This window comes from Schistocerca gregaria, chromosome 1 (assembly GCF_023897955.1).
Source record: "Schistocerca gregaria isolate iqSchGreg1 chromosome 1, iqSchGreg1.2, whole genome shotgun sequence".
NCBI classification, from domain to species: domain Eukaryota; kingdom Metazoa; phylum Arthropoda; class Insecta; order Orthoptera; family Acrididae; genus Schistocerca; species Schistocerca gregaria.
In genome coordinates this window covers 635,887,218-635,910,689 of record NC_064920.1, presented here as the reverse complement: position 1 = coordinate 635,910,689, position 23,472 = coordinate 635,887,218, and the positions used below count along the sequence as shown (strand labels likewise).

Sequence of the window (23,472 nt, the reverse complement as noted above, 5' to 3'; positions counted from 1 at the left end):
GACCTTCAGCTGCTTACAGCTGTTTATAAATATCAACGGGGACAGTTGAAAATGTGTGCCTCGACCGTGACTTGATCCCGGGATCTCTTGCTTACATGGCAGATGCTCTGTTTGTCTGAGCCACCGAGGACATAGATGATAGTGCGACTGCAGGGACTTGTCTCTGGCAAGCTCCCCGTGAGACCCACATTCCCAACTTACTTCCCACACACTACATTTTTAGTGCTCCTGCCCACCATACTCACTGCTCGTGGCAGTCAATCTACTGATTTCTGTAAGAGTTTGGACAGTGTGAGTACATCCTCTCTGAAGGTCATTGGCTGGTAAGCCTTATCTATATGAAGATAATATCTTTTCTTTCGGACATGCCTCTGGAGTACAGCAGAGATGCAAATATAGCTGTCTGTTTATTTATTGCTGGTTATATCCATATTGGCTGTTGCCCTGTTGTTCCTCATAGTAAGAAAGGATGAAGTGAAAGTTAGTCCCTTTATTGTTCTCTTAAAGACAGAGGTATCATTATGTCCAGACCAAGAGTCCAATTATTCTTTCCCCTTTTTTTCAGCTTTTGTTACATCGATAAAAAGATATTTGCAACTAAACAGCCCTTTTTTAAATTTTTGATCCTAATTTGCTTTGAAGAATCAAATATAGATATAAAAATATTGTGATAAGGAAAGTTGCTACCTGCCATATAGCAGAGATGCTGACAGCCCCAGTTGCCCAAGACTGCAGTTTGTGCGTGTGTGCGTGTGTGCGTGCACGTGCGTGTTTGTGCCTTACTGGCTGAAAGCTATATTTGTGACAGTGTTTTTGTTGTGCCTATCTGCAACTCAGTCTCTCTGCTATATGGTGAATAGGAATTATACTTTTCACAATATTGTTACATGCCATCCTGGATATTCCATTGTTTAAATAGAGATATAAAGTTTGCTTGTGCTTCAATCTTGTGATACAAACTTCACTCGGAATGATTAAGTGCAGTTTGTTTGTACTTCTTGCACAAAACCTGATTGGGTTTATACATAACAGTTTAGTGCAGAGCAAGAATTGTGTACATCTTTCTTCCATTTATACAATTCACAATCAGATTTTACAAAACGGAACTGGGTTTGCACGCCACTTAATCTTAAGCATTTTCTCCCTCCTTCACTTAATAAAAAAATCCACAGACTTTTCTTTGTCGTTGAAAGCTAATACTGTACACATTTTTTTGGACTGGAAAGGTACTGTATTTTTGTACTCGACTTTAATTAGCACAATAGTCATCATTAAAACCACTAACTTAAATTACTTTCTTGTCATTCCTCTTCTCGAGTGAACATACATAAGGAGAGCTCACATGGAAAGATTTAGGTCTTAATTTTTCCCATATGCTATGCAAGATTGGAGATGTTGAGAAAAAGTCTTAGTGTTTCTATGAGGCCCCTGCCAAACAGTTAAGTGGGAATTGCAGAAGAGTCATGTATATGTAAATTTAAGTAGAGTAACAACTAGAAAATTATATGTATGCCCCTGATTTTTCATATTTTAATTTGAATGTACAAAGTGATGAGAAATGTTGTAATGTTGTTCCTAATTGGCAGAATTGGCAGAATTATTTCCTGTTTCTTCTAATTCATCTTCTACAATTTCTAATGATATCTTCATATCATTCATATCAGTGCCAAAGTAATTAACTAACAAATAATACATGTGTAATTCTTGAAGAGAAGTGAGTGACTTCAATTGCGTACATTCATCATATTTCATTTTTGTGAGGTTGAAAACATCAACTGGTGTACACTTTACTGTGAAACTTAGCAACCTGCACAAAAACAGATGGTACTAACAAAAATATACAAAAGAAACAGAAAATTGACTTTTATCACCACTGTTAACACTTAGTGATGTTGCTAAGGCAACTGCATAGTATTATGGATATTAAATGAGTTGCAAATTGAAGTGAGTAGCAACTGTAAACAGTTGTCAGAGAAACTATCAATAGAAACTGAAATTCACATTACAAATTACAGTTGCATTGTGCCATGTCATCTGTTTATTTATGCACTGACAACCAAAGTCAGTTGCCAGCTGTGTGGGACGCGCACTGTCTGCTGCAGCTACAGTAGGAGTGTACAGCTGTCTGGTGAGCTATGGATTTGGTCGTTTTCAACATAATTTTAAAATACTTGCAGTGTGTCAGCTCTAGTGAGGGGGGGGGGGGGGGGGGGGTTAACAGTTATTCCCTCTAGCAAGGAAGAAAAGTATTCCTGTTGTAACATTGTTTGTAAAAAAAAACTTTATTCCCAAAACTTGTTCACCAGATATTACAATGCTCAGGTATTTGTACACAAGGGTATTTGGGGAGTGGCAGAGTGGGTGGGAGGTATGGGAGCTTATGAGGAGACAGAGATGTTATGTTTCGTAGTCCAGCACTCATCTGATAAACAGGTACAGTATCAAGAACAACAATATCAAGAAGCTAAAGAGTATGTAGAAAAAAGCAAAGTGCACACTGATTGAAAAACACTGTCTGCTTTATCTTCCTTCTGTTTTGGGAAAACAGATCAATTTGAATATAAGAGACTAGGTATGACTTGAGATATGATCTGCAAGATGCCTAGTTTATCTCTCTTTTGAATTACTTTTATTGTATCCTAGTTTTAACATATATATATAAAACAGAAAGAAACTTCCACATGGGAAAAATATATTAAAAATAAAGATTCCAAGACTTACCAAGCGGGAAAGCGCCGGCAGACAGGCACATGAACAAAACACACAAACACACACACAGAATTACAAGCTTTCGCAACTGGCAGTTGCTTCGTCAGGAAGGAAGGAAGGAGAGGGAAAAATGAAAGGGTGTGGGTTTTAAGGGAGAGGGTAAGGAGTCATTCCAATCCCGGGAGCGGAAAGACTTCCCTTAGGGGAAAAAAAGGACAGGTGTACACTCGCACACACACACACACACACACACACACACACATATCCATCCGCACATACACAGACACAAGCAGACATATTTAAAGGCAAAGAGTTGCCTTTAAATATGTCTGCTTGTGTCTGTGTATGTGCGGATGGATATGTGTGTGTGTGTGTGTGTGTGCGAGTGTACACCTGTCCTTTTTTTCCCCTAAGGGAAGTCTTTCCGCTCCCGGGATTGGAATGACTCCTTACCCTCTCCCTTAAAACCCACACCCTTTCATTTTTCCCTCTCCTTCCTTCCTTCCTGACGAAGCAACTGCCAGTTGCGAAAGCTTGTAATTCTGTGTGTGTGTTTGTGTGTTTTGTTCATGTGCCTGTCTGCCGGCGCTTTCCCGCTTGGTAAGTCTTGGAATCTTTATTTTTAATATATATATATATATATATATATATATATATATATATATATATATATATATATATATATATATATATATATATAGTAATCTCTAGATTATAGTGACTTTATCATGGTTTAATGGTATTTGTAGTATGTGGTTTGTTTATGCTAAGTCTCTCATCCATAAATTAAAACAAATTTCTCTGTTTTTAGAAGGTATTTGTTATTTCATTTGTTACTTGATTTTATTTTGCAGCTGCTGGACCACAATAATGATGGACTGTTGAACTTTCGTGAACTGGTGGTTGCATTGGGTCTCACTTGCACTGCTGACCTCACTCAGCGCCTAAAGCTGCTCTATATGGTCCACTTACCCCCAGTCCTCAATATAGAGGACATTGAGAGTCCCACAAACTCTGGTAAGTTTTGGATTAATGAGCAGCTCATGCCTGTCTCATGAACAAAGTTTAATCTACAAATCCATAACTGAAACATTTAAAATGGAAAAAAAAACATGGTTTCCCCAACATAGTAGCCGCAGTTCAGAGCAGTGCTTATGAAATAAGTTTTTCTTACACTCAATTTGAGGTATTTACTTTTTCATTTACATGAATTGTACTTGTATTTATAACACAGTTTCGCAATATTTCTGAACGACCTACTTAGTTATTTAGAGTATGCAGTTCTTATTCATTCAGTCATTTTTTATTCATGATCAGGTTTCCTGTTATGCCTTCAACTCAGCTGAAATTGCTCACCTGGAGCCAGTACAGTCTTGTATGTTGTATCACTTCTACTGGAAGGCTGTCTTTTCTTATACTCTCTATAAAGTAAAAATTTGTATTTATGACAATTTACTCATATACCGATCATATACTGGAACTGAACGTTGAAATAAAGATTGTGTTGTGATAAATTTTAATCGTCGTGCCCCAAACTATTCGCTGTTGTGAAACTGCCACAACAGTTAGTCAGTTCACTTCCAGCTCCATGTCCAGCTCTCTTTTTTGATGTATTCTAAATTCTGGGTCTGATTGACTTCATCACACATTATACCTTTCTCTCCCCACACCCCACCATTCTCTCTCTCTCTCTCTCTCTCTCTCTCTCACACACACACACACACACACACACACACACACACACACACACACACACACACCTATCCATACATATTTTCATTCAGTTAATTGGTTTAAATGAGTGTTTTATTAATAATACTTTGCTGCATCACAATTTTTCATATATATAAAATAGAAAGAAACTTCCACAGGGGAAAAATCTATTAAAAACAAAAAGGACAGGTGTACACTCGCGCACACACACACATATCCATCCGCACATACACAGACACAAGCAGACATATTTAAAGGCAGTCGCAGGTTCGAATCCTGCCTCGGGCATGGATGTGTGTGATGTCCTTGGGTTAGTTAGGTTTATGTAGTTCTAGGTTCTAGGGGACTGATGACCTGAGATGTTAAGTCCCATAGTGCTCGTTAAGTCCCATTTTTTTGATTTTCTGTAGTAGTTAAGGAAGAATTACTTCTAGACCAGACACTTCGCACCTTTTCACCTGAATTACTGCTACCTCTTGCATGAATGGAATGGCAATTGTTTAGTTTGTATATTTCTAAGCAAGACACATAATGAGCTGGCAGTGATGGTGCCAAGAAGAAACTCGACTGAATGGCTCCACATTTGAGTCATTTTCCCACCAGCTTCCTGTAGTGGTAATGGGATTTTTGTGATCAGTGGTAGAAGTTTATGTAGCTATCAGTAAACATTGTTCTTAAACTGCCTCTGTTGACATTTGTTCCAGTGTTAATGTTTAGCAGTGCCATTTGGTGATTGTGCAGTCTCACTTCCCTGTCTTATGTATTGATTGAGTGCTCATGGTCTCTGTACTTTCCTGATTGATATTCTTCCGCAGTTCATTTAGTTTGATGGATCAGGGGGCTCTGTTGCCGTGATGGTGTTACAGGAGAAGACTTCATTGTGGTCACTGAAACATTACAATGACACTTTTGTTACATCATCTATAGACTGGAGGAAGGCAACTGCAAACCACATGCCTGTGGTTTACCAGAAAAGTAGGATGAAATTCTTGCACTATCTATGGAGTCTGTTCTTGAGCAACAAGTATTTCTTTTCCCCTCAAAAGTAGTGATTTGTATTCTAAAATTCTGTGCTGTATTTACTACTTTCTAAATTGATAGGAAGGACTGGGGCATTGTAAAGTGCCTCAGTATGTATGGATCATCCAATTTTGTTTTCTTTCAGTTAGTAATTTGTCATTTTTAACTCATATTTTTTTTATTTTTGAATTTATTTTTGTTGCATAAACTGCACGCAAACTTTTGATTGTTCCCTGGGCTTTTTAGTTCTGAATCAGCCAAAGACAAAAACCTTCAAGCAACAAATTTTTCTTGCATATTTCTTACCAGCCTTTGTTTTCAAACATTAATTTGTTGAGATATAATATTCATTGTTTTATCTGTGTTTTATTTCACAGATATGCATTGTAGGCATAATTATCAATGTTGTGGTATAATTTTTAAATGTGCCGCTATATAGTAAAATTTCATTTCCAGTTATCAGTACACAAAACAGATCACATCCTTACCTCTCTGTGTCACTACAGCTTTTGTAAATGATCACTATAATATGAAAGCATAGGCATGTTGTTCACACTGTTTGCAAGAATTTGATCGCTTCACGGCACTGCTTTTCCAATAGCAGTCTGTAAGGAGCCAGGCTTACTTCCACCGGCCCCTCCTATTCCACTCAAAAAATCAGTACAAACACTATAGTTTCCGTTTAACTGAGCACAACATTGCTTCATTTAAGGCATTTTAAACAAGACGTCTTAAAAACACCAGTGTGTCAACAGTGATAACAGTATCACTCAGCATCCATTCCAGTATGAAATTGTCATTTCCAACTCAATGGATGCTTTTGAAGTAACATCTTTCAGGATTACATATGGCTTTAGTACCATCATTTATAGAAATTTTCCCACATTCTAAAAGCAGCTCACTGGCTGAAATGAAGTGTAACAGAATTGCCGTCTTTGATGTTTTTCACTTTTTGTTTTTATCTAAGTTTTATTGTACCATTTTAGTTGTTTGTTTACATCTACATTGTGTGTGTGTGTGTGTGTGTGTGTGTGTGTGTGTGTGTGTGTGTGTGTGTGTGTGTGTGTGAGTGTGTGTGTGTGAGAGAGAGAGAGAGAGAGAGAGAGAGAGAGAGAGAGAGGAGGGGGTTGAGGGAGAGAATGGAGGGGAGGGGAGGGGAGGCATATTTGAATTTATAAAGGTGCCCTAATATTAATCTCAGTTTTTAATGGGAAAAATGCTGAAGTACCAATGCAACTGAGATTTAAAAACATGTCTTCAGTCATTACCTGTTGATGATGAATGTTAGCTGTGCACAGGTCGTCGAACAGCGACTCGGTCTGTTATTGCAGAGGGTGGTGCTGAAGTTGCAGCGGAGGCCACAGACTTCTTTGACACAATGCAGCAGAGTATCACTTCTTTAGAATCTGCAGAAGTTGACGACAGCATGAGCAATTCTCAAGGTTAGTGATAAAAAATATTCATCGGATTTCAAATTTGATTTATTCTGGTTAAATTTTGATCTTCTAATAAACTATTACAGAGTCACTAACTACTAAATTATTAAAGAGAACTTCTTTCCATGTATTATTTTTTCTGCATTTTTATTAAAACTTCTTAATTTTTGTAATATATTTTTTTTATTTTTGTACTTTCAGTTTGGTGACATTTTTCTGGCAATAGTACACTGCATTGTAAAAAAGAAAGAAGTTGCAGTAGCCACAGACTTCTTTGCCAGATTGCTAACTCATTTTATATGTTTAGGTGGTGTAATATTTAATAGTACAGCCCGCATGGATCAGAGAAATGTGAAATAAATACCAATTTCATGCTTTTACTGACTTTTCACCCCAAGATCTGAAGAAATGGAGGAATCAAAGATGGGGAGACGTCTTGGACAGTCTCCACTAACACTGTTGTCCATTTACTTTTAAATTAATGAAGTCAAACCTTGTAGAATGAAGGCTTTCTTGACCGGGTGACATGGCTGTTGATATACTTTTCAGGATGTGAGGTCATGGTCCAAGAACTTTTCTGCTGCTTACGTTTCGTCCAGGAGTGCGCTGGACTTCCTCAGAGGCAAGACTCAGCAGAACAGCGCCTCTGAGGAAGTCCAGCACAGTCCTGTACGAAACGTAAGGATCAGAAAAGTTCTTGGACCACGACCTCATATCCTGAAAAGTATATCGAAGTTAAACCTTGTTTAGAAGCACTGAAAATAAATGCACAGGCTGCCCAGTTGAAGCTACCACCATGGAGAATATAGAAAAAAATTGTGGTGCCGTAATGCAAGACCACCAAATGGAATTGACTAGAGATTGTTGGGACAATAGTCATCTCATATGAAGAAGTACACATCATCTTGCATGAAAAACTGGAAATGGAAGAGCTGTTTGTCAGTCCATTGGATGATCACTGACTGCTGTCTGAATCTGCGTCTGGAAGAATACTGTATTATAGTGTTTGACAATATATAATTGCAGCCCTTACCTATTGGACGCATTTTTTACCAATCCAGGACTGTGAATGAACAATGAGTCCATCATTACACAGCAAACTTGAAACAGCATTCAAGACAATGGGCAAAGACCATTAAGATTGTCCCAAAGAAAGTAAAAACCATTTTGTAATCTGTGGGGTGTTCTTGCTTTGATTGATGTTTCTGATTTTCCTTCTGAGTTGATCATTAAAATGGAATTTTGATTTCAAACAATGGAAGATCTAGGATGGAATATGACAATATTATGAAAATAATAGTTGCTACTCACCATAGAATGGAGATGCTGAGTCGCATATAGGCATAACAAAAAGGCTGTCAGAAAGTAAGCTTTCGACCAACAAGGCGTTTACCAGAAATAGACAACATCCACAACATATCCTAGGTTTCCGTAACCCTATTGCCCTCAACCTTCGTTAGTCATTGTCATTACCCATCTAGCCCCTTCCCTGTTCCCATTCCAGTACTACGCTGCCCCATATTCCAACAATGCTCTTACTTTTTTTTTTACTTTTATCCTTTTCCACTACCCTCCTCCCCCTCTGTCTGACCTCCCATCTGCACCCAGCTACTCTACCCTCTCTACACCTCGTCCCTGTATGCTCCCACAAACAGCAGTTTACTCACCACCCCCCACCTTTACCCTGCTATCCCTGTGCCCCTTCGCGCCCCAGCCTCTTCCTTACCCCCACCATCCAGTTGCTTCTCCCGTTGTGCACTGTTGCTCGCAGTCTGGCTTCAGCAGCCAGAGAATGTAGTTGTGCGGGCCCGTGAGCGTGAGTGTGTTTTCCATTTCTAATAAAGGCCTTGTTGGCTGAAAGCTTACTTTCTGACAGTCTGTTTGCTGTGCCTATTCTGCGACTCCGCATCTCCACTATATGGTAAATTTTGATTTCCATCACAGATTACTTGCAAAAGGGCAAAACCAGAAATGGGACCTACTATACATAATTATTGTATTGTTAGAAACATAAAATGAATGAAAATTAACCAAGACCGGAACACACACAAATGCTCATTTACAAAGAAAATGCATCATCCCACACTACAGCAGTCACAATGGTCAAAATGCATTAACTCAGCTACAGATTAGTCCCTCAACCAAATTGTTTTTATATTTAACTACAAGTGATATATTCCTATTCCCCACCTAGAAAATTTGGCTTGCGAGAAATAAAACTGCAACCCTCAGGAGCTCAACATCCATTTGCTGAGTACATGGTGGTGCCCCGGGGTCATAAGCTGGGGACTGGTAAGCGGTCAGTCTCCTCTTATCATAAGCTCCGGGCTTGCTTCAATGACCACTGTATGGTGCAGCAATGGAACATTGTGTGTCACAGGGAATGGGGAGCTTGACTTGACTGCCTAGATTGTGAGGATGGCAAAAACCTCTATAAAAAAGCCTCTCAATCTCAAGGTGTGCTGTGTGCTGATGAGATGCTTGGCTGTTGAGATGGAACAGTTGTTAGCAGACAAGTCTGGGGAACATCCCACACCTCAGTTGTATAAGGCTTAGTCAGGAACACAGGGCCCTGTCTGAGTGGACCCTAGTTTCCCTAGCTACTCATGGGACCGAGATGGAAGCCTCGAAATCGTCTTGTTCTCCTCCCAGTGGGAAGGGTGTAGTGCCGGGAGTATTCACACTCAATCCTCAAAACGAACGAGGGAGGCTAGCCTTCCTGGTAACCTGTATCAGTTGAATTATAGTAACATAACTCAAGGAGTTATAAATCAAAATGTGGTTTTGGTCATGAAGAGGAAGGAGGGGATGTTTGAAAAAGTGTCACCCTTTTATATCCATAAAGGCTTGGAAGGATTTGCTGGAAGCCTGAAGTCCATAAAGAGGCTACAGAATGGTTACCTACTGGTTGAAACTAACAGGGCAAAACAGATGGAACTATTTACGAAGACCAAAAAATTGGGTAAATATGATGTAACTGTTGAAATGCATAACTCCCTGAACTCTAGCAAGCGTGTAGTCATATGCTGTGACATTATGGATATTGACTTAGCCGAACTTAAACAGGAATGGGCATTACAGGGGATAGTTGAAATATAGCAAAGGATGCCTAGGAATAATGAAGAAATTAAGAAGACCATCACCTTCATTGTGACCTTTAATTCTCCAACTTAGGTTTAGGCCTTATGTACCTAACCCTATGCGGTGCTAAAAATACCAACAGTTTGGTCACAAAGTGTTGAGGTGTGGGGCGGTGAAGCGACCTGTGGTAAATATGGAAAGGCAGTCCATGAAGCTGGGATTGACCTATCATCTTCAGCAGTCTGCATTAACTGCTCTGGGAGCCATCCAGTTTGGAGTTGAGACTGCCCTATTTTTGCAGAGGAACGAAAAATTCAGAACTAAGTCACCAAGCAGATCCCTTATACTGAGGGAATATAAGGTAACAAAACATCGCATCTTTTCCACTTCTTATGCTTCCATAGTGCAGAAACCTGTTTCTAAGGTTAACGCCTCGATGCTGATGTCATCCAGCGTGCAACTATCCACCACCAGCACCTGTACTAGGATGTGTGCATGCCCAGGCAAAATGCATAAGGATAAAGAAATCCAAGCAGCCACCACAGAAAAGACCGATGACAGTTCAGTAGTGAGTGTCAAGAAGGCACACAACAAGCAGAGTGCCTCTCAATGCCCCCTTTCCCCTTCATCCTCAAAGAGACAGGGTACAGGGAAAGGTTCACGATGTTTGAGTCAAAAGCTGTTGTGAGTGCCATTCTTTCATGTCTGACTGATGAGAAGGACATCATGGAATTAGATGCCTCGGATTCAGGCAGCCCCTCCACTCCCCCTCACTCTACAAGTGCTTCACCTCCGCTGTGCAAAGATAGGGGTAAATTAAAACCACATCGATGAAATGGCTCCCATCCTACAGCGGAATTGTCAGGGGTTCAGGACGCATGTGGAGGAACTTCATCTCTTATCTTAGGGTAGACCACTATGTCTGTGTCTCCAGGAGACTCATTTCCATCAATTGTACACTCCTGAGATAAAGGCTATGTACTCCACAATAAGGACGACCTGAATAGAAAGAGACCTAGAGGAGGTGTAGGTATTTTCATCAGTACTGACAACAACTCCTTGCCTCTCTCACTTGCGACAATTTTACAAGCAGTTGCTGTATCAGTTCACTTGTGTGATCTGTTAACAATATATTCCCTTTACTTGCCCCCGGATGATGCACTTGAAGAAGAGGCCTTAACCAACCTTACTACACAGCTCCCCCGCCCTTCAAACTCAGTGGTGTTTTTAATGCACACAATGTGCTTTGGGGCTCTGCAACTACCTGCCCCAGGATGGAGCAATTGAGAGATTTCTCGTTTCATCATGCACATCTTTGCTAAATGCAGGACAGGACACTCGCTTCTGCTCAGCAACAGGGTCATTATCTGCCATTGATCTCTCCCGTTGCTCTCCAGCTCTTGCTCACACTGCTCAATGCGAAATGGTCGATCACTTGCACAGAAGTTATCACTTCCCGATCTGAATTCACCTGCCAGGTGGGGTGGATCCCAAAAGGAAATTGCCGCAATGGGTGCCCGGAAGAGCCAGCTGGGCACTTTATAGCCAGTTGGCTCAGTTCGAACATTCTGGGAATGTTGAGGTGTGGGTGGATCATATTACCAAAACGATCCACCATGCTGCTGCAGCATCCATTCCACAGTCCATGGAACAACAGAAGAGGCAACCTGTCCCTTGGTCGAGTGCCAAATGCCGCTCTGCAGTCAGGACCAGGCATGCGGCTCTGCATAGGTTCAAGTGTCAGTCAACTGCAGAGAATCTTGCAGCCTTTTGGGTGGCAAGGGCAAAGTGTCACCGACTTATTTCAGATACCAAGAAGAGGTCATGGCAACAGTTCCCGAACACCATTGATCATTCCACCAAAAGTTCTGTTGTGTGAGAGACCATCAGGAGAATTTCTGGGAATGGAGGTAGCTGCCCCATGGTTGCTGTAATGGGGAATGGCACACTCCAAACCAATCCACAAGACATTGCCCAGATTATAGCAGCATATTTTGACACAGTTACTGCAACAGCCAGTCATGGTCCAAGTTTCCAGCACAATAGAGCGGTTGCTGATAAGTGTAGTTTGGACTTCTGGTCCACCTATGCTGAAGATTACAACTGCCCATTTTCCATGTGGGAGCTGAATTCTGCATTGTCTGCAGCTCATGACACATTCCCTGGTCACAACAGGATACATTACAGTATGCTGCAGCACTTCACAATGTGAAACAAAGATATCGTCGTCGCACTTTTTAATGCCACTTTGACGTCAGGTCACTTTCCCAACTCGTGGTGTGAGGCAGTTTTAATTCCTCTTTTAAAACCTGGGCAAGTCTGTACATGCCCATGTAATTACCGTAGTGTTTCCCTCACTAACTGCATGAGAAGGCCCTGAAGCAGATGGTCAATTGCTGCCTTGTCTGGATCTTAGAATCCAGGCATCTCCTTAGTCACTTTCATTGTGTGTTCAGGATGTATCTCTTCTCCTTTGATAACCTTTTCCTCCTGGAGGCAACTATACAACAGGCTTTCCTATGCTGGCATCAATTTCTATGAATATTTTTTGACATCGAGAAGGCCTATGACATTACTTGGAGGCATCTTACCTTGGAGGAGCTTCACAAATGGGATTTTCATGGTTGTCTTCCCATTTTTATTGAGTGCTTCCTCCCACCACAATATTTTAGATACAGAGTCAGTGACGTCTTGTTTGATCACTTTGAGCAGGAGAATGGTGTGTAATTTTAAGTGTGACTGTCTTTGCCATAGCTATTAATAGCATTAAGTCCATAGTGAAAAGTCCTGCCCAGTGTTCCTTGTTTCTGGATGACTTCTCTGCATTGTGCTCTTCTTCAAGCCTCGCAACGACAATACTTCAGTTGCAACTAAATCCACAATGTTTGGATGAATGGGTGCAGAAGAGTGGTTTTAAGTTTTCCACCAAGAAGTCCATGTGTGTTCTTCTTAACTGTTCTCAGTCCAATTTAAACTTTCCTGGGTTGAGGATGAGGGACACTGCCCTTACTTTTAAAGACACAGTGAGGCTTCTGGGCATCATATTTGACTCTAAGCTTACAAGGTCACCACATCTTAAGGACCTGAAAAGATGGTGACTTTAAGTCAAGGTTTCAGTATTTTAAAATATCTTAGCCACCGTACATGAGGAGCAGACAGGACTTCTGCTCCGATTTTACATGGCGTTTGTGCGATCTCAGCTCAATTATGGGTGCATGGTGTATGGGCCTGTGAGACCCCTCTTATTTAAAGATGTTGGACATGGTGCACCATGATGGGATTCATTGGCCTTTGGGGCATTCAGAACAAGCCCAGTACCACGCCTCTGTGTGCCGTCGCTGGTGAACCACCACTTCACGTCAGGTGATGGCTACTTATGTTGCGCCAGGCACAGAACACTGTCGACACCATACACACCCACCTACCATACTGTTACTCAGCCTCCACTGGAAAGGTTTTTCATGACCAGCAACAGGCAATGAGGCCCTGTTGGATTCGTGCACAGGTTTGCCTTCTAGAGATGGGTTCGGCTGGTCTTCATGTTTTACATCACAGTGGGAGCAGATTTGGCTTCTCTGGACTTATCTTAGACTTGACAAATTTTAAGAAAGATCTTAAATCACATTTTACATTTCAGTCTCTGTTTTTTTTAACATTTTAGATATGCATCACAGTTTCGCAATAGTGTGCACTGATGGTTCCAGGGAAGGGAATTCCTTTGACAACCGTGTCACCAGGATTCGCCTTCCTGATGAGTATACCATTTTCTCAGCAGAGCTCCATGTGATCTTCAGAGCATTGGAGCAGATGCGTCATATTCGGTGCAAACAGTTTCTCATTTGCTCAGATTCCCTTAGTGCTTTACAATCGTTAAAGAACCTGTGCCCAGCTGAGCAATTGGTACGGCTGATATATGAGCAACTCTACTTGCTCCAATGACAGGGTAAGCAGATGTTATTCTGCTGGGTGCCAGGTCATGTAGGGGTATGGGGAAATGAACACACCGATTGGGCTGCCAAGGAGGCCGGCAAAGGACAGGATGTGTCCTGTCATTTCTGCACTGCACAGGAAGTGCATGCAGTTGTGGGATGAGGAATGGCTGGCAGTGACAGCCAGTAAGCTGCAGTTGGCGATGTGAACAACTTGGCCATTGCGTTCCTCGTACCAGTTGCTCAGGCGGAATGAAGTGATCCCCATGCGTCTTAGAATTGGGCACTGCTCTCTCACATACAGCTTTTTACTATGGTGAGAGAATCCCCATTTTGTGATGCTTGTGGCGTTCACATCTCCATCTGCCATATTTTAATGGAGTGCATTTTATACTGTGATGTAAGGGCAGAACCAAATATTGGTGGGGATCTATCCTCTATTTTAGCCAATGATGAGATGAATGTGACCAAGGATTTAAAGTTCTGTGATTTTTGTGTGAACTCTGGCCTAAACTTTTAGGCTGGAGGTTTTATTGTGTTGCAGAGCAGCTGGCTTCTCCCCCCCTTTTTTTTACGGCCATCCACGGCTGTTTGCTACATTGTTGTAGCTTCTTCCACCACTTTCTTCCTGTGTCGTTAGTACGTTACTACTGATGCAATACTTCATTCTGTGGTTCTGTGTGGGTACACTCATAGTTTTCCAACTTTTGTACCTATGTTTTACGTGCCGCTTTATCTTCCTCTTCTGTCCTGTTCTGTATATGTTACTGACACTCATCTCAATCTGTTTTCATGTGGGCGCTAAGGACCTTGCTGTTGTGTGCCCTTACAAACATGTCCACATCAAATAAAACTGCTGAGGAAGTAATCATTTCCCCCAATCATGTTCCCATAAGTGTAACAAAAGCTATTTTTCTGGCAGATTGAAATAGAAATGGTGGAAACTCCTTGAAGCAATTTTGTACATAGCTAGAGACTACAATGAGAACAATTGGTTTCCTACGGACAGTAATAAAATTAAAAGGTAATTTGCATTGTCCATAATAATGGCACTAGTGAAAAAACAAGAATTCAACTGAACTGATTGAAGAGGCTGTTACAGAAATGCTCATACTTAGGAAAACAATGTCGCTAAAGATATCTTCAAATTAAAAAGTTGCAGAGAGAGAGAGAGAGAGAGAGAGAGAGAGAGAGAGAGAGAGAGAGAGATAAGACTTACGAATAAGTATTTGAATCAAAAATCTAAAGAAGTGTATACAATGAAACAGGACAGTACTATTGATGAAGTGCTCATGAAATGTAAGAAATATGTATCTTACAAACAGTTCAATCCATCAGAAAGGGCAGTATTTTGTATCAAATTTTACAAGTTATGAGAGTAAAATTCAGGTTATTGCTATGACTTTGTAATATATGCAAGCCATAAGTTATGAAGTTAGCACCTCTGTATGTGTTGTAAAGGAACTATCACACTTGACGTTACACAGAGATCACACTGTATACCTAGGTAATTGGTATTCTTTACCAAATTTATTTATGCCACTATCACACTATTATAAAACAAATGCCATTGGCACAGTAAGTGTAAATAGAAACAATATGCCAGAAAATTTCTATAAAGTAAAATTAAATAAGGGAATATAGAATGAAGAGCTGTAATTGAATACTCTTTATAAAATGAAAGATAAAGAAGAGGTTCATCTTGTGACAACAAAACATGAAACAATAGGAATGATAACACAATGATCCCATTGTACTTCGAAACCAAGTTACTTTATTGAGCATAAAAAGAAATGATTGGAATTGATTGGCAATACCAAATATCAACCTACTTTCCAATCATGAGAAAGTACATGAAAGGATATTGAAAAATTTTCTTTTATCTGTTTCATATTGATCTTTTCATTTCATACATTTTGTGCAACAAAGTAAATAATGGAAAAAAACAAGAGTTATGTTGATTATAGGATTGAATTTGTCAAATCATTACTGGGGAATATACCAGAAGCAGACAATAAGGGATGAGGATGAATACCATATGGAGATGTACCAGAGAGACCCCACGCGACTCCAGGCCCCATTTTCCTAAGCATATTGACGCAATAACATCATCAAGGCCAGTAAGACTCTGTAAAGTTTGCATGAAAATTAGAAACATAGTGGGGGTGCAAGAGATGCAAAGTTCGATACGTGTGAATTGTGAATGTATTTAGGAGTGGAGGTAAAATCTATTGATTTATATTATATTGCATAGACTGATAATAAATTTTTATGGTACTTCTCACATAGCTTCTGGTAAGCCTTTTGGGATGTGAAGTCGTGGTCCAAGAAACTCTTCTGTTCCTGACATTTCGTCCAGGATTGCACTTGACATCCTCAGAGGGGCTTGTATGTTGAGTCTTACTGACTGAACGGTTGGATGTCTGAGAACGCCATATATACTTCAGGAAAGGGGGCTTGGTTGAAGTAACACATGGTGAGCAGAGATAATCCTTGTCAAAGATAAAACATAACTGTCGATTGTCATATTGTCAAAGATAAAATTGTCTAGAGATTCTGCAGAGCTACTGTCCATATGTTGCTAAGTTTCATTCTCTCTCATTTCCTATTAAAATTATCCTGATACTTATAAATTTCAATGGCTTCTCTAAATAGGTGTGGATAATAATTTGATGTTGATAAATTTCCATTCCAGGAAACTTCACTTTGTGATTTCCTGACTAAAGAGCATGCTCTGCAACAACAGATTTCTCTATTTTTCTAAGTCAGCAAAGACTTTTGTGCTTTTATAGCTATGTATTTACGCTCCTCTTGGTAGTTCCAATATAAACTTCGCCATACGTACACAGAATTTTATATACATCACATGTCTTCAGAGGAGGGCTCATCCTTTACAGATCGGAATTCTTGACTTATTTTATTTGTCAGTCTAAAGACCGTTCTGATGTCATGCTTCTGTAAAATCTTACTGATCTGATCCATTACTTTTTTAATAAAAGGGAGAGAAACTGTGTTTTTCCGTCATTGTTGTTCAACCTTGTCCTTTGGTCTTATGTTTCTTGGTGGCAAAATTCTTTTTATTTCTTTCCGTGAGTAGGCATTTTTCTTGAAGACCTGCCTCAGATGTTTTATTTCAGCGTCCAGGTGTTCCGATGTGCATATTCATTCGGCTCTATCGACAAGACTTTTAATGTTATGTCTCTTTCGTTGTGGATGGTGATTGGAGTTTTTATGTCAATATCTGTCGGTATGTGCTACTTTCTGAAAAACTTCATGTTCCAAACTTCCATCGGACCATCTCATAACTGAAATATTGAAGAAAGATATTCTGTTATCATTTTCCATTTCCATGGTTAACTGGATTTTTGGATTAATTTTATTTGCCCCTTCTACCACGGGGGGTGGTGGTGGTGGTGGTGGTGGTGGTGGTGGTGGTGGTTAGTGTTTAACGTCCCATCGAGAACGAGGTCATTAGAGACGGAGCGCAAGCTCGAGTTACGGAAGGATTGGGAAGGAAATCGGCCGTGCCCTTTCAAAGGAATCATCCCGGCATTTGCCTGAAACGATTTAGGGAAACCACGGAAAACCTAAATCAGGATGGCCGGAGACGGGATTGAACTGTTGTCCTCCCGAATGCGAGTCCAGTGTGCTAACCACTGCGCCACCTCGCTCAGTCTACCGTGGGACCAAACCACAAATGTCACCTACAAACCAATACCAGTGAAATGGTTTCTTATTTGCTTTGTCCAGAGCCAGTTGTTCAAATTTCTCCCTATAGAAATTAGTGATCGCAGGACCTAATGGGTTATCCATTGCTACACCATCAAGTTATTCATAAAATTCGTCATCACACTGGAACTGACTCAAAGTAAGGCATTGTCTAAAAAGAGCAATCAAATCTCCTGGAAAATTATCCATTATGAAAATCATAACTTCATTAATTGGAATCATAGTGAATAATGACACTATGTCAAAACTTACAAGAATATCTTCAGGAGCCAGAATTAGCCCTTAAAGTTTCTCAACAAAAAGATGTGTCTTTTATATATGAGTCAGTTTTACCAATACATGGTTGTAAAGAAGTTGCCAGAGATCTTGCTATTTCGTACATGGTAGAATTGATGGCACTAACTATGGGTCTCAAAGAAAAATCTACTTTATGAATTTTGGGTACACCATACAGTTTGCGACACACAGCTTCAATCTTCAACAAAGCTCTTTTATCTTCTTTTTGAACCGAGGTAGATGCCTTAATTAGATTACTTGTTTTCCTCAGTATGCTGGCTGTGGGGTCCTTTGCAAGTTTTTTTGTATTGTCCTGAGGTTACAGGGTCCAAAATCCTCTGTATTCATAACAACAGTAGCAGTCCCTTTATCAGCAGGAAGAACCACTATCTTTTCATCTGCATTTAAATCTTAGAGAGCCTTCTCTCGCCTTTTGTTAAATCAGTTTCCAAAGGTTTACTGTTGCATAAGACCCTGGTGGTTTAGATTTGAATTTCATTCGCAGTTTCCTTTGGGAGATTTCATATACCTGCTTCTGTATTCATGGTAAAATCTTCAACTAGTACTCTCATAGGTGTTACAGTATAGTTTCCTCCTTTTGCAAAGACGGAAATCTCATCTTAAGATAACAGTATCAGACATCATCGTATTGCTTTCAGCTGCTACATTAGCTTCTAACTTTCCAAAATTTTTCTTGTGTCTACTAGTAGTCATTTCCATCATAGCTTCCACAGATGTAAAAATAAGGTAATCTATTTTATTACACACATCTATCTGTACCTTACTGGCAAGGAATAAATGGAGTTTCAGTAAATTATGGTCAACAGAATCTATTGCTTGTCTTGTGTAATGTATCCTTTCTTGGAGTAGTGCTTTTTCTGTACAATCAAAAATCTGATGCACCCGAGCTGTCCGGAACATTGTCTTCAGCTTTAAAAAGTTCAGTATAGAAGACAAGTCTCTGCAACGTAACAAGAACGTCCAGCGCAGTCCTGGACGAAACGTCAGAAACAGAAGAGTTTCTTGGACCATGAACTCACATGCCAAAAGCAGCTATGCCATCCAGTCGTGAAAGCCTTCATTCTATGATTTCTAACACTCTTATTACATGAAGTTGCAATTAATATTCCAGAAAATTAAACCAGTTGGATCTTACCCATGTACATAACTCATGTAAGTCGTGCACGAATGGTACAGCATTGGACTGATATGCAGACCTAAGGAATGGCTCAGAAGTCAGGCGATAGTGTCTATATTTTGATCCCAGGCAATTGGAACTAAAATAATAGGTTAAGGGGTTAACTCTTTTACAGAAAATAAAGGAAAGGCAACCACTCGCCTATAGCGGAGTGCTGTGTGGAACATCGAAACATGTAAGAGGAAACACTATTCACACTAAGTTTAGAGTGCTTGCTGCTTTTCAAGTAAAATTACACAGACACCCAAATGCACATTCCTCTGGCTAGTGCAAGCTAGTGTGTGCGTTTTCTGTTAAGTGTTTCTGTGCTCCACTCGTCGGTCCACTGTAGGTGAGTGGCTGCATTTCCTTTATTTTATCTTATGTATGGCACCATCCAGGAATTCCCATTATTGTTTATGCTTCTATGTACTTTTCAAACTTTATAGTGAGAGAGAGAGAAAGAGAGAGAGAGATTAGCTAATTTATCAATACATATGCCTCTCGCCATTCTACCACAATCCCCTCCCACCTGCCCCATGCCATTTGACTTAGCTTTCTTCGTATTCTCCCCTACGCTTCACCATCTGGCAAACGTTTCTCTTAACTCTGACCTGTTATCCCTGCTTGTCCCACATTTCCTATTGCTTGTATGACTTTGTTTCCTTCTCCAGCTTCTTGTGAACAACATAAAGAATGATAATTTAAATATTATTACAGAATGTTGTTATGTGTTCATTTGAGCAAGAAGACTCAGGCATTTGACGTGTGTGATCTCAGTTGTTGGTAATTTCACTGAAAAGTTTATTGTAGAATAAACAGGTGATGTTGAACAACTTGATTTCATATTTGTAAAGTTGAATTCCAAATGACAAAAACAAATAAAACAAAATAAAACTTTGCCTTGGAACACAAAAATAAAATACTATCAAACAGTGGTAAGGCCTGAAACAGAATATGCAGCAGAAACACTTAAATTAACGATTTGTGGAGCTTGAAAAACTGGAAAAGATTGAAAGAAGAATTCTAAGGATAATACTGGGACCAATAATTAATAATGAAATTGGATACAAATTAAGATCAAACAAACTGTTTGAAAGCAGAAGAGCTAACCAATCTAGTGAGGAAAATAAGACTAGTTTTAAGACCACACATACCGAATGGAAAATACCAGACTAACCAAGCAGATCTTCAACTTAATAAACAGCTACAAATCCAAACCTACATGGTTCACTGAAATTGACAAATATATGAAAAACACAGGAATTAAAATGGATATAATAGATAACAGAATACGTTTTAGAGGAACAACACAAAAGGCAGGATTTCAGGAAAGAAAAGAGGTCTGCAAAAGGAAGAAAGTGAACCTAGGATGAAAACGAACAGCATTCTCTAAGGATGAAGGGTGTCTGGGAGCAACAAAAATTAAACACAAAGAAGCAGAACCAAAGTTGATTTATTGTACCCACTAAAAGGGTTATTTGAATAGGTAATAATAAATGAAATCAATTTTTTTAACCGCTGAATTTGTGAGAAACTCAGTATTACATTTACAGGGGAGCAGTCACTGTGGGAGGTTCGCAGTCTCAGCAGTTTACGTTCTCTTGTGGAAAAGAAAGATTCTCGTTCTCAGCTGAAAGCAGTGCCTCGTATGGGACAACCACACTTCATTGTTCTGTGGAAGACAATGTACGGTTTGTTTGAAGCACAGCCAGAGGACCAGGAGGTGTTTCACTGTATTGCAAGTGTAGGTAAGCAAAATGACATTTTATGAACATTCTGAAATATTTATCATACCTGAACATTTATTGACTCTTGCTCTTAGTTGTGGTAGTTACTTGTGCTTGCTGTTGTGTGCTCTGTATTGTGACATTATATTACCTCACCCACGTAAATAAAGAAAATTTCTAACTACTCACAGTTAGTAGCACAATATGACTTCTAGAGAGAATTCGCTATGGCATATGAAGACTAACAGCAGTTTGAATAGTGATTGACAGGTGTGACAAATAGATGTTATGAGTGAGAAGTTTGTGACCGTTTGAAAAATATAGTGGCCACTTTCAGATTTTTTCTTTGTCAAGATCTAGCATAAAAACAGAAGGTCGTATGAGGAAAGCAAAAAAGAAAGAGAAATTTAATCTGTAAACTCATAAATTGTTGTTCTAATGTTGTAACACCCTCCCCCCACCAAAGAAAAAAAATAAGAAAAAAATTGTGTGCGCTTCATCATAACTACAAAATGTGGTGCAATTGCAGGGTGTTGTGGCATGAGATTGAAACAGTGCTTTTGGAATTGAACTCATTTGTTGAAGGTGATAATCAGTTGAATATGCTCATGTTCACATACTCAATTTAATAACTTTGAGTTTGGACTAAATTTTCAAAGAACAAAGTAAATTTTGGCTTACCTCACACACTCAGCTTTTGTTAACATGCTGTGAACCAACAATCCCATGAACTCATCTTGCACTGAACTCACACTGACACTGCTTTTGTATGTGCAGCAATTGGCGTATATGTTATTTTTAATAATTAAAAGCAGTGTGAATATTGGCAACAGTAGGACTTCAGCTTAGTTGTAATTACAAAAATGAAATACACCCTGGCATAATTAAAGAAAAATATAAATCCCAATTTTCTAGTCAGAATTCAGTAATATACATTCCTTCAGCTTCAAATTTACATAAGTGTTTTTTAACCATCAGAATATAACAGATTTTACTTAAACACATAATTACTTTATCTATAATTTTACTAAAGTTTATATGTGAACATAACACCATATGGAGTTGTCTCTTGAGTTCAGTTCTGTTTGGAATTATGAAACGACTAGGAATATAAAAGTGCTCATATCATAGAAACAGTTGTTCTATGAAGTTAAGTAATAAATATGTTAATTATACCTGCACTTAATATATTGAATCAGTAGCTATAGTGAATGGAAAGTAGAAGTTACAATAATAGAAAATCTAGGATGGAATGTAACATAAGGTTTTATGTACTTAGTAAAAGTTAGATCAGCTTGTTTACGAAAATCAAGTCTCCAGATGCTATTCATGGAAATTCACATTGGAGTGCGTCCACCCTTCACCTTAATGATGGGATGAACTCTGCTGGGGACACGGGTTTGTATGTTAATGAAGGAATGGCAGCCCATTCTTCCTTGAGTGCCAAAACCAGAGAAAGTAGTTGTGATATTGGGTCTAGAGCAAAGTCAGAATTCTACCTCATCCCAAAGGTGTTCCATTGGGTTCAGTTTTGAACTAGTAGTCCATTTCATGAATGTTATTGTTCACAAACCATTGCCTTTCTGGTGGTGGTTTATGACTGGATGGATTGTCATGCTGATACAATCGGTCACCATCACTGAACTTTTCCTTTACCATATGCAGTACGCAATACTACAAAATGTGTTCATATCCTTCTGCATTTAGCATTTTCTTAAGCACAATGTGCGTACCACACCCTAACAACAGAAAACACTCCCATACCATGATACAGCCTCCTCCATACTTCATTTTTGCCACTATACAAGATAGTAGGTAACATTCTCCAGGCAGTTGCCAAACTCATACTCTTTCATCAATGTGGTGCAAGATATAGTGTGATTCATCACTCCAGTCTCTCGTTTCCAGTCATCCATTGTCTAGTGGCATTGCACTTTACACCACTTCAAGCATCACTTCTTAACACTGGCGATAAAAATAAGTGGTTCATTAGGGCCTTGTAAACCATTGTATGCCATTATTTTCAACTCCTGATGCATAGCCACTGTGCTGACAGCACTTTGGGACTCAAGCGATTCATTTCACTGATTTCATGCTTTTTTACAACCACCACCTGCAATATTGGGCAGTCCCCATCAGTCAGTACATGAAGTCTGGTTGATCTTGGGTTAGCTGTTGTTGTTCCTTCACTTTTCCACTTCACATTCACATCACCAGCAGCTGTAGAAGAGCTGGAATGTTCCTGATGGATTTGTTACTCAGGTGACAACTAGTGTCTAGTCCTTGTTCGAAGTTGCTGGTTTCTCCTGAACAACCCCTTCTGCTGTTGCTGCACTTCCACCCTCCTTTCATAACGGCAGGTGGACCTCACATGATATCTAGTGGTCAGTTCCACATTACATAGATGTGTCTGGATACCTTTGATCAAATAGTGTACTCATTTCATCTTTCATTGTTTCTTGGGACATATGTGTTCATGAAACTATTGATATTACTGAAGCTTTTACCAATTTTCACCCCTGGAGATCTGATAAAGTAAACTTGAGGCTTCAGAAAATTTGAAATTGAGGCTAGCCATTCCATGAAATTCTAGTGGAACAACGTTCATTGGTGGTATCCCATTGTGTTCCACAAACTTCTAACACAACAGCTCACTGTCCATATCCATGATT

General features: G+C 39.6%; 1 protein-coding gene across 2 annotated transcripts in view; it reads left to right on the top strand.

Annotated features, from left to right (window-relative positions):
• LOC126360331 (TBC1 domain family member 9-like) overlaps positions 1 to 23,472 on the top strand; it is a 184,812-nt gene that overhangs the window by 141,317 nt on the left and 20,023 nt on the right. The window contains exons 18-20 of one of the 2 annotated variants that reach the window (XM_050007700.1): positions 3,564 to 3,726; positions 6,741 to 6,884; positions 20,627 to 20,821. In XM_050007700.1, coding sequence (XP_049863657.1) covers positions 3,564 to 3,726; positions 6,741 to 6,884; positions 20,627 to 20,821 — 502 coding nt within the window. The remainder of the gene's footprint in view (positions 1 to 3,563; positions 3,727 to 6,740; positions 6,885 to 20,626; positions 20,822 to 23,472) is intronic. The other variant, XM_050007701.1, reaches the window with a different exon arrangement.